At 52.2% G+C, this 11304-nt stretch overlaps 4 protein-coding genes across 4 annotated transcripts; 1 reads left to right on the top strand and 3 right to left on the bottom strand.

Moving 5' to 3' along the window:
• Positions 1-251: 251 nt before the first annotated feature.
• On the bottom strand, positions 252-2970 carry DICSQDRAFT_69263 (uncharacterized protein; the record flags this gene model as incomplete). The annotated part of the gene is made up of 7 exons (XM_007369643.1): positions 252-539; positions 605-777; positions 901-1576; positions 1654-2012; positions 2072-2363; positions 2437-2656; positions 2729-2970. Coding segments are annotated over 7 exons (2250 nt in total), but the record flags the coding sequence as incomplete, so codon positions are not given.
• Positions 2971-3094: 124 nt separating this feature from the next.
• On the bottom strand, positions 3095-3795 carry DICSQDRAFT_69171 (uncharacterized protein; the record flags this gene model as incomplete). Its single annotated transcript, XM_007369642.1, has 2 exons — positions 3095-3502; positions 3562-3795. 2 exons carry the CDS (start codon positions 3793-3795, stop codon positions 3095-3097), a joined length of 642 nt encoding a protein of 213 aa, XP_007369704.1.
• A 322-nt stretch (positions 3796-4117) lies between these two features.
• Positions 4118-4759, bottom strand: DICSQDRAFT_173846 (uncharacterized protein; the record flags this gene model as incomplete). The annotated part of the gene is made up of 2 exons (XM_007369641.1): positions 4118-4674; positions 4735-4759. The coding sequence occupies 2 exons, from the start codon at positions 4757-4759 to the stop codon at positions 4118-4120; spliced, it is 582 nt and encodes a 193-aa protein (XP_007369703.1).
• A 2795-nt stretch (positions 4760-7554) lies between these two features.
• On the top strand, positions 7555-10266 carry DICSQDRAFT_183127 (uncharacterized protein; the record flags this gene model as incomplete). The annotated part of the gene is made up of 5 exons (XM_007369640.1): positions 7555-7627; positions 7815-7991; positions 8044-9139; positions 9191-9363; positions 9421-10266. Exons 2-5 carry the CDS (start codon positions 7839-7841, stop codon positions 10264-10266), a joined length of 2268 nt encoding a protein of 755 aa, XP_007369702.1. The 5' UTR covers positions 7555-7627; positions 7815-7838.
• Between the last annotated feature and the right edge of the window lie 1038 nt (positions 10267-11304).

The following is an 11304-nucleotide window of genomic DNA, read 5'->3' as shown; positions in this document are numbered from 1 at the left end:
GCAGTGAGAAGTTCGCCTGCTGTAGCTGCTGTGCTATATGCATGTTCGGAGCTTGTGGTGTCGCGAGTATGTCCCATGGCGATGGCGTGGGGGAAATCGCTGGTCGCAAAGTTGTGGATGGGGTCGTTTGGTGGATTTGGTGACGAGTTGAAAGGGCCTTCGAGGCCGATGAGATCCACGGAGGCGAGGGCATCAAGGGCTCGAAGGGCATCCTCAGCACTTTTGCGGACGGCGACTTCTTTGGCGAGCTTCTTTTGAAGCTTGGTGTCACGTAGGGACGATGCCGCGTTCTTGTGGACAGTGTCTCGATCAGTGAAGAAAGTCGGAGTCGTTCGGAGTTGTTGTGGGAGCATGTCTCGGATACGGTGATGATTATGAAGGGCGATAGTATTGAGGACATATATGGGGCTGCCCTTGTGAGTAACAACGGCTCGGGTTTGGGTGGTATCCTCGCGCTCCTGACGAATAATTTGCTTTCCGGTATCAGTGCACTTCGCGCGAGAGCAATCATGCTGCACATTTATGACACAGACGATGTCCTAGAGTGCGCAATGACACTTATGTCAACAAGTACGCTGAATTCAGGTTCAATCTGTCGACTTACGCTGGGGCGAAGAACGTGCAATTGTCCTGAACGGCTGAGGAGGGGCATGTGTAGCGTAGGATGAAGGGAGTCCTGGAGTAAAGACTCCCGGACAACAACCAGCGACGCCTCCGGTAGAAGGGGGTCAGCGGTCTTCAGTAACTCAACGATGGAGGCGAAGCCCACCCGGGTCACTCTGTCCGGTGTCTGGGATGGAGAAGCATCACTGATGTCTGTTACATCTCGACTCTAGACCCACTTGTCAGCTATATGGTGGCGAACCGAGGACGAGAAGTTGCTACATACTATAGGCAAACCAGTTGGGAGCACCGCGAGGACTTCGGCACCGATAATGGCCTGGTCGCCATTCATCGCGACAACATCGGCGGCCGAATGCCAGCCGCCATTAAGGGAATGCGGGGGGCATAGGGAGGGGTCCATTTGGGACGAGTGAGTTTCTGTCCATGTCAGAACAGGTCTCGAGGTGGACGGTGATGGCGTAGAGGGGAGTGGACGACTAGGAGTGTGTGAAGTATTTGGAATGGCAGCAGAAGGAGAGGTGCAGGACGAGAGTGGAGGGAGTGTCATTTTGCCAGGGATGGCGGCATGGGCATGAGCAACTCCGAGCAATCGAGCATCGATAGAATGCGACCGCACATGATCGAGCACAGCATGACTAGCACACACCCACCGACCAGAGGTTTTGTCGAGCCAATATCCACCCGTCATCATATGACGGCAGCGATCCTGGTTTGCGAAGGAAGCCGCAATGTCACGGCTGGGGGCTTGCCGATTGCTATGAATAGATGAAAGACGGAAGAGGTGATTGAAAGACTCGTAACGCTCGGTGGAAAAGAGAAGCGCTGGACCATGTCGCTCGATATGGTCTGGGATGTGGAGAAGTATGTGGAGTTTATTCTTCTCGGTGACAAGCCCCGGGCTTAGGGATGCTGCATGATCGAGCACGTCGTTGATCACCATCCGAAGCTCCTTCTGTGATCAGTGTTTCAGTGATTGTGATAACTCCAGAACTCGGAAGACATGATTGGCGTGCACATGAAAAGACATACAAGATAATCCGCCATCACGATGATCTCTGTCTCCCATAGAAGCACAGTCAAACGCCCCACAGAAACCCAAGCATTTTGGAGTGAGTCGTCTACCAATTTGCAGATAGCGAACGCCATGATCTGACTGATGGTTTTGAAATGCTTCCCTATAAGCGCACCTCGATAGCGACACATGTAATCGGCTTGGATAGTTGGAATGTTGAGCCCCGACTTCGCCAGGGAATTGAGACGTGCCTGAAACACTCCGAGTTTTCCCTGTTTCTCAAGCACCCACATAGTCTGCGCCCAGAAGTACTTCACGACACCGAGGAGGTGAGTATGCAGTGGTTCGACAGGGGTATCTTGATGTATATTGAGGCCTGCAAGAGACAATATCAGCAGTTCATAAGCTATTAGAGCCACGTCCACAGTACTGTACCTTGCATGTCTAGTAGGGGGTTGATGAGCGTCACACCTTCGTGTCTCAGCAATTCTGCAGAAAGCTCCTGGTTGACGTCTTCCGGACTCAATGCCTTGCGCTCCGGCGTCGACTTTCGGAGGATCTTCCCAAGGGCGATCAGTCGATTGATCATGGGAAGTGCGAGCGAATCCTTTGCGCCACTTGACGTGATTGCCTCCTTGAGAGGCTTCTCCGCTGCCGCGTGTGTTGCCTGAATCAGTTGCGCCATGATTGCCCCCCGTGTCTCAGCAGGGGATCGCTCTCGACCAAGCTGGGAATTGGGGAAATTGTATGAAATCAGGCAACGTCTATAGCTATACACATTCATAATAGACACGACGAACCTTGAGCAGTGAGGCAAACCCCTCATCAGACTGCTTATATTTCTGGTCGCCACCGACATGGCAGCAACGGCAAAAATGATTACCTTTGAGACCAATATGACTACAGAGTTCCGCCTGCATAGGGTTGTCTCCAGGCAAAAAAAGGAGCCACAGCCGAACAAGGATATGACGACGTCTACGGACGTCCCACACTTTGAGCGGAGACGTACCCCAAGTTTGCCTAAATCGCACCGAACCATTAGCTTTCTTGATTGTTCATGCAACCGAAACCAATATGAAGAAAAAGACTCACCGGATATCATTACAGACAGCCTCAATAATCTCCATTGGCGAAGCACTCGGAGACGTCGAGAGAAATTGGATGTTCCGAGACTTCTCAATCTGCGCTCGAGGCAATCCCGCATTCGACATATAGCAAGAGTAGTGTACGTTCCATTGTTTTGAACTATTCCCAGAGACGTCGTCAATGAAGACGATGAGGGGGGGGCATTCCCATTCCAGGCCATCCGCGGTGACACGATCGGGGTTTGGCATTTTCGATGCATGATGCATGGAGCACGCTTTCAAATGAATTAAGCCATTATCGGTATACTGCATAAATCATGACAATGTTAGTATAACGCACCAGCAAAGAGATTCTTGCCCCGATTTGCTGCTTCTATCTCTGGCCAGTTGTCTTGAAATTTTGCGCACGGCATGAACTGACGCTCTTCGTGCACCACCAGACCGTCCTACGGGTCACGTATGCAAATGTTACAGATACATTACAAGCGCACCAGAGCTTTTCCAAAGCACCCACCTCAGTCATCTCGACTTTATGGCAGACTGCCCACATCCCCTGGCCCTCAAACTCAAAAAATCGCACCGGAATGCACCATTGTCCATCATTGCAGTACGTCAACTCGTCAACATAGAAGTCTCGGTCGTCAACGCGGACCATAGGCGTGAGCAGAGAACCAGGTGCGTCTACGAGCCACTTAGAGCTATGATAGGTCTCTGAAACACATCCGCCTGCGAAGACGGGGTAGGCTTTGAGATAGGGCCGGACGTCAGGGTGCGCGTATTGCTATACAAATTTCCTATCAACCCGACGACAAGATGAGAAACATGCGTATTCAAATTTACCTGCATGACATGATGATGCATTGAATTCTGATAGAAGATATGACCTGTAGAGGTTTGCACACGTTTCGATGGATTTCCGCAGGCCTCCAAAGCCTCAGCCTGGAATTTTTCGATCTTGTATAGTGACGGGACATTCTCGGCACCAAGATCACGACCCCATGATAGGATCGCCTGTTTTTGTGCACGAGAGAATCGCAGTTCTTGAGAACTGAATAGGATGTCTGTTTTCATCATCTGCAGTGAGGTGAGGATGTGCGATACAATACGATATGAAACGCCGTGTACACACCGCCTTGTTTGGGTATGGAAAATAGGAATCGCTCACGCTGTTGAGATTCCCTCCGAATATACTGTTAGAGATGTTCTCTGCGCTGAGAGGAATGCCTGATGCAGAGAGTGTGAGTTCAAATTGACATGCACCACGAGCACAACAACGATGTCATGCTGCGCAATAATCATCGAAAATGAACCACCCAATCGTGTCCAAATCCTCGCGTACTTCATGGCCTCAAAATCAAGCCAGAATTGCACTGTGATCGTGCACTCTGACCACCCCTTACAAGAAGTGCTCACCTGTAGGGTCATCCTCCGACACCTCATATCCATCGTGCACCGGAACCTCCTCTTCCTCTTCCTCCTCCGGACGCATGATTGCACGTAGGATTCCCGCACCAGCAAGAACATCTTCGAGTGTCACCTCTGAGTCCCCACCAGCAAGGGAAGACTCCTCCCCAGCTGTGAAAAAAACTCGTCCGGCAAGGGCATTCTGCATCGCAAGGGAAATCCGTTGCGTCCGTTGGCCCGCCTCAGAATTGTCCAAAGGTGCGACGTCTGCATGGTAGCTAGATGACTCTGTCAGTGCAGAATACTCAAACTCAACGTCAAACTCTGTCTGAGGACTGGGGAGTTGGCCAGTAACAGGGAGCAACGGGGGAGCCATACGACGTTGAGCAGCAGCTTGAGCCTCCCTCTCCCTCCGCAACTTCTGTTCAACATTGTTCTTGTGGACCCGCTGGTCTTCGTGTATTCGTAAGTTCCCAAGTTTGACCCATTGCCCGTGTCCAGGCGGGTTGCAAACCGTGCACCGTCCAAGACCCCCCTGAATTTCGAAGTCTAATGGATTTTCATAAGACCCCTGTTACGTAGCCTGCAAATCGTCAGAATTGTGCGCACCTTCGGGACGGGTGAAATTAGGCATAACAAGCAACTATATGCGGAGCGAGATTGCAGAGGAAGGACAAGGGAAGTGTAAAGGCCGCGTGCAGCGCCCGTCAAGGAAGTTGTTCGCCATGACCCCCGACATCGTTCCAGGGGCGAGGACATACAGAACGTCAGCGAGTTGCAATCACAAGTCCGTAGTTCCAATTTCTCTGGCGGAGAGAAATCACCATGCCCACGTCAGCTTTCTGCCAAGTCCAGCCCTGTAGTACAGTAAGAACTGCGAGCTCATGCAGAAGAAATCCAGAATGTTGCGGGTGGAGACCTCCGCATCCTTGATTCAACTGACGATGCGGTTACAGAAGAGCGCAATAGGATCGTATCGTACTTGAACTCCTATTGTAAACGTGCCTCCTTGGGCGCACGATGCGCTCCAACATCACCGTCGGACATCACAACATGGCGCTTGACACCTGTCCTCCCATCTGGCGGCCCTCCAGTTTGGGTACTAAAATGAAACACCGTGCCATTAACATCATATGTATTCAAAATTGCGAAGTCAAAGACTCTCACCTTGCATAAGAACCGTCCCCAGCAGATAACCAAGGCATCTCAAGCAAGACCTGCGACTCCTCGTGCGGGTCCAGGAAAAGGCTTGCGTTGGCGAGCACGTAGTCCTGTGCTTGTCGCAGTTGGTTTTCTTGAACTGCGCAAGCGGCGCGTAAGGTTTCGACCTCGCGCGTGGCTGACGCGAGGGCGACCATGCAAGGGCAAAGTCTGACGGTGTCGGTCCCGGTGCTCTGACCTGCACATGTGTCAACTGCCACTCCAGCACAAAACCCGCGCTGTCGACCATCAGCCCTAACAGCGCACCGTAGCTTCGCAGGGTGATTGTCATGGGTCTTGCGCTATGCAGTCTGGGAGCATCCCTCCCACGCGTCAGAGCATTGTAATAGCCGTGATCGCACCAATGGCCGTTCCGGGGAGACTTGTATGAGAAACTGAGGATATGGAACTCACCTTGTATTTCTGATATATCACCACTGGTTTGCACGCTGACGCTGGCGTAAGTCTTCACATAATCTTGTGCAGCAATAGTGTCTGCACAAGGATACGTGAGCCATGGCAGCGAGATGATTGCAAAAAAAAAATAAGCATGTACCGTGAAAGGAGTCTTCCAATCGTTCCACATACTGAGTTTCCGAAGTCTGTGAATCCAGCGCACCTCCTGGTTCGAAGAGCCTGTATACCATAAGATCAGTGCCGGATGTCTGACGCAATGTTACAGAGAAAAGAGCCATCTTCCTATGACCATACGTACCTGGAAGTCCGCCTATCTGCCAAGCCCTTGTTGACCTCTGAACGACGGGGCCTATTCACAATTGGCGCTGTCGTCTCCTCCCAAGCATCTCCGACAATCTGCGACGGCTCGTACTCGTCTTCGGATGAGCTCATTCTTCACTAATAGACACCAGTACGTACAATCAGTGCAGTCAGAAATGTGGTACAAGATACGGACCTCGACAGCTCAGTATGGGCACCCTGAGTGTAAAATACACACGAAGGAGAAGAGGGCCACATGAATCAGTATCACGGCCGCATCCTGCACGGAGAAGTCATGTGCCGCCATATGTCTTTGGAGTGAGCACCTGGTATCGTATCCATACGATGATGAGACTGATCTGAGATGGGATACTGAGACATAGTATTGACATGATTGTGGTACGACACGAGGGTGCGCCAACGGTCAGCGCCAGTATCGACGGCAAGCACCGGGTCGGTAACGGCGCTCATCGGATGCCCATACACGGCACAATATCAAATCCACACCATCTACTGCTTATCTCGTATCGATGTCTTGGGTCGCGCGGCGGTGTAAGCAGGGAAATCTGTGCGGCAATTATGGGCAACGCAACCTGACCCTAGCATTTCCAGTGGGCCTTTGTATCCCTCTTTGTGATTTGGAAAGTCTTATGGGCACGTTGCATTGCCCGTATATTTAGCATAGATTTCCTCACCTGGACCATCGCGCTTTGCCTGCCGTGTCCAGTGCTCGGAGTAGGTGCCACAGCCTGTTTTGAATGATATAAGTAGTACAGGCTCGGTTTCTTGGTCACTCTCAATGATGATCGAGATGTTAGCAAGTTACTAAGGCCCAGAAAAGAGACGCCCATAGTATGAGTCTCAGTACTACGTGCAACACCGGAGTGTTGTAGTAGGGCCTACTCGGGAACAACGTAGGGGGACACATTGGAGATGGCGGCGCCTCGAACAGACTTGGCTCAGGAGCTTTGTCCAACCGTCCACGTCTCCACAGTCATGCCAGTATCCACGGTCGATCACCAGAAGACTTGAAGCGATGACATGCCAAGTGACGGGCACAATGCAATCACAGCGTCAAGATGGCACTGTAGTCTCCGCTTAGCATGCAAGAGTCTTTGTCTTCACCGTAAGTACCCGCCGTGTTCCCACTTGCCAACTGTAGCAGGGCCGTGACGGGTGCACAGCCACTCATAACCACGAACTCCCGGTCATTGGAGGCTGATGACCGACGGATGCTCGTGAGATCTGTCTTTCTTCGTTTAATGGCACTGTACCCATACATCCACAAGAAGCCCAAGTATTATTGACCAGTATGCAACGCCTGTGCCTTCCGGCAGAAAGAGATGTTGTCAGTAACATATGATGATGATCGTGACCGTTCTAGTCACTGAGTGACGGACGCGTGAAACCGGCGCTAGATAAATCCAACTTGCTCTCTGTCAACCACCACCCGCCGCCGCTCACCATTGTTCTCCTGTCTGGGCTTGAATTAAGTTCAGAAATCTGTTTTTTGCGTCACTGGTTCTACTTGCTTTGTAGCTCCGCCGCGGCCCAGGCAATCGTACCCCGATATATAAATCTACCGGTATGTTCAGGTTTGTTCACCTTTCCCAACCACCACCCGATATTCCACTCCAACTCTCACAATCACCGCCCTTGTTTTACTGTTACTCAAAACTTCTACGATGTCTCGTGTCTCCGGCAATGCTCCCGCCTCCCCTTCCAAGTACCGTCGAAACAACCCTTTCAGGATACTGAAAAGCACCAAACAGGGAGCCCGGGACGAACTACGAAACATGGTGCACGGAAAGTCATACATCTGCACTCTCGAATCTCTCATCCAGAACTTTATGCCGGAGCACAAGTCGACCTCCAAGAAGACCGTCAACAACATCTTCGCTGGTGTCCCAACCACCTTCTCGTCGGAGAAGGCCATGTACGGGTGCATCGTGAGTTGTCATTCTCTGTGTTCCTTTCTTCTCCACTAACATCGGGTTGTAGGTTGATCGACTCAACGGATCCCACCTGTTTCCCGGGAGGAAGTTCGTAGCCACTCCGTACAAACCGGACAAGAGCGACGCGACGAAGCAAGCTATCGACTGTGGGATGTACGCATCCGCTCATGCTCCGAAGGAGGAATGGACTGACCTTGGCGAGGAATCCCGACGCTTGAACTGGTCGCGGCTGGAGCTCGGCATCGAGTGTAAGGTCAAGGCGAACCTCGATCCCTTCGACGAGTGGCAGGACGGCGACGAGCCGGTAGCTCAAGGAAGGAAGGACGTATGGGGACAGCTTCTCTCGTACGCCGACCTCGTCTTCCGATACCAGCAGCGTCTGTTCCACTACACCGTGATCTTCTTCGGCCATTACGCTCGCGTCATCCGCTTCGATCGCTCTGGTGTTGTTGCCTCCGACAAAATCAACTACGCGAAGGATGGTTCCCGGCTCACAGAGTTTCTTGTTCGATACTGCCGTATGAAGGAGACGAACCGTGGGCACGATCCGTCCGCCACTCGTATCGAGCGTGCCGATGATCTTTTCGATGAGCTCAAGAAGCACGGGAAGAAAGCTGCGGCGGAGTCTCCTGAAGGCTACATTCCCCAATTATTCAACGCTACTCTCGACGAGTCCTGGCCGTGGTGGAAGCTCGACGTTCTCGACGAGGGTACCGACACATGGCAGTCCTTCGCCGTGGGCAAACCGCACTTCCTTTCCGACGGTGTCGTGGGGCGTGGAACTCGTGGTTACATCGCCGTTCCTCTCAGCGACTCAGGCGAGCCCACCGGATCCTTTGTGTATCTGAAGGACGCGTGGCGTGTCAACCACCCCGGCATGGAGAAGGAGGGCCACGTACTTGGCGTTCTCAACAAAGCGAAAGTGCGTTACGTCCCTACCGTTGTTTGTCATGGCGACCTCCCGAATCAAGACACGTTATCCTACAACAACTGGGCTCAGTATCATCCTGACGAAGCGCCGGAACAATGCCCTTTGAAGGCGCATCAGCACTATCGTGTTGTTGAAACTGAAGTGGGGAAGCCACTCTCCCAGTTCATCAACGGCCGCGAGCTCGTCACGGCCATATATTGTGGCGTCATTGGTGAGCCCTTAGAACACTCTCCAAATGATCCTTGCTCACAAGAGAACACAGCGCACAAAGAAGCATGCGCTGCGGGTTACATCCACAGAGACATTAGCGCAGGCAACATCCTACTTTATCAGGACACTACCGGGCAATGGGTTGGGCTTCTCAACGACTGGGAATTATCGAAGGCGTACGTCAGCGGGAAACCCGAGGAAGGGAACCGCCAGTTCGATAGGACTGTACGTAGGCCAGTTTCGTACGGTGGCATCACTAATTCAAAACATTGCGGCATTTAGGGAACATGGCAGTTTACATCGGTGCACGCCCTCATAGACTACGCGAAGGTCATCGCTATCCCGGATGATCTCGAGTCTTTCTTTCACGTCATGCTCTACTTCGCCATTCGCTTTCTCCCTCATAACTGTCCGAACGGAGTCGGTCAGCTGATGGCTAGTTATTTCGATGACTATACCGATGGGCTTTCCGGCTTCACTGCGGGTCCCGCCAAGTTCAACGCAATGTACAACGGCGTTATTCACGTCCATCTAATCACCGGTGGAAAGAAGGACGCCCAGGGCAAGCACGTCAACGAGCGCCTTGAGTTCCTTTGGCCAAAGAAGGGCGCTGAAGGGCAGGACAATGCGACGCGGCCGGGGAGGAAGCACCCTATCGATCTCCTGATCTGCAAGCTCCTGAAAAGATTCAAGGCATTGTATGCTCAGGACGAACCGCAGGACACCCAAAGTGCAGATTCTAATGACGAGGACGGAGACGCGGAGGCTCTCGCACAGCCGTCTACCGGACCGCTGGCCCTTGACGGAGATGAAGACTACTCGGACGGCTCCGACTCCGACTCCGACGATGAAGATGGAACTGTACCTAGTGGGTCACGATCACAGAATCTACTTAAGCTCGCTTCGCAGCTCGAATCTCACAAGGCGATGGAGAAGCTCTTGAGGCATTTCCTCAAGCGTCGGAAGTGGCCTGTGGGCGACAAGGGCGCCGACAAGAAGCCCAAGGAAGGCTACAGCCCTCCGAGGGAGAACATCGGGCTCACGTCAACGCAGGTTGGGTCGACGACGAAGCGACCCCTGGATGGTGGAGAGGAGTCCACGTCGAAGCGTGTGCGGAGCAAGTCTTGATCTCTTCGACGAGCCCGATATCATTCCTCGTTCATCAATACACTGTGCGTTGCGCACGACATTCGCGTACCGGCTCTCCCCCGCTGGCACTATCTTGTTCGACTGAGCTGTCTATCCATCTGTTCTCGCCTAGCTTTGGTATCTAGATCCACAGCTCGGAGATACCACTGCAACCCGTATATACATACATTGTCCTGCGATACCATCATACCATAATGTAGCATAGCACATTTGTCTCGATGTACTTTACCTTGCTGCAGCGTGATTTCCATCCTTTACACAGACCCACCCCTTGTGCGTGCTTGGTGGATCGCAACAATTCAACCTAGTTCATTTCGAGCACACTCTCTCACGTGAGTAGTCGATTATAGATGTTGTAGAACATAGTTGTAGTCCTTGAGACGCAATGTCCAGAAAGTCGGAGAAATCAGCAACATGACGACGGATGATGGCGCTAACAATGGACGGTAGGGTGACAGATTTGCCAAAGGCGGATAAGCCGCGATGGGTGAATCCAGATACCCTTTTGGCAGGAATTTGTGCACTGTGACTACAAGATCAAAAGTGAATGAAAGTCAAAGGAATAGACCGATCGGGAGGAAGGGACTCGGAGGCAAGAGCAGGCGGCACGCTACAAAAGGTTCCACGTCTGATAGCTGCACAATCGCTCGTCTCCGTGATCTCCTGGACGAGTAAACTAGGCAGAAGAAGGTAATCAGCCGGAAATCTAAGTCAATCTCTGAGGTACTTACCAGTATGGAGATACCGTTCTCGTTCAAGACGAGTTCTTCCGGTTCTGCGCCTTGAGGGCAAGAAACAACGGGGTCAGGGTAGACCGTGAAAGGTAATCTCATCTCATAACCATGCAGTGCAGGATGGACATGGCAGTCCAGGAGTGATGTGGCTTCCCCCATCTTAGTCTTGTCTAGCCGCCCCGATTGCTCCGAATAGGCTCTACCACGTGTGTACTGTAGAAGTTCGAGGGCAAGCGGGCACAAATGGGATTCGTGTTTGGCCGGTGCAAACGCGTGCCGTACG

Source organism: Dichomitus squalens, assembly GCF_000275845.1.
Source record: "Dichomitus squalens LYAD-421 SS1 unplaced genomic scaffold DICSQscaffold_53, whole genome shotgun sequence".
Taxonomy (NCBI): domain Eukaryota; kingdom Fungi; phylum Basidiomycota; class Agaricomycetes; order Polyporales; family Polyporaceae; genus Dichomitus; species Dichomitus squalens.
Note: the sequence above shows the minus strand (reverse complement) of the source record. Positions and strands in the feature narration are given on the sequence as shown.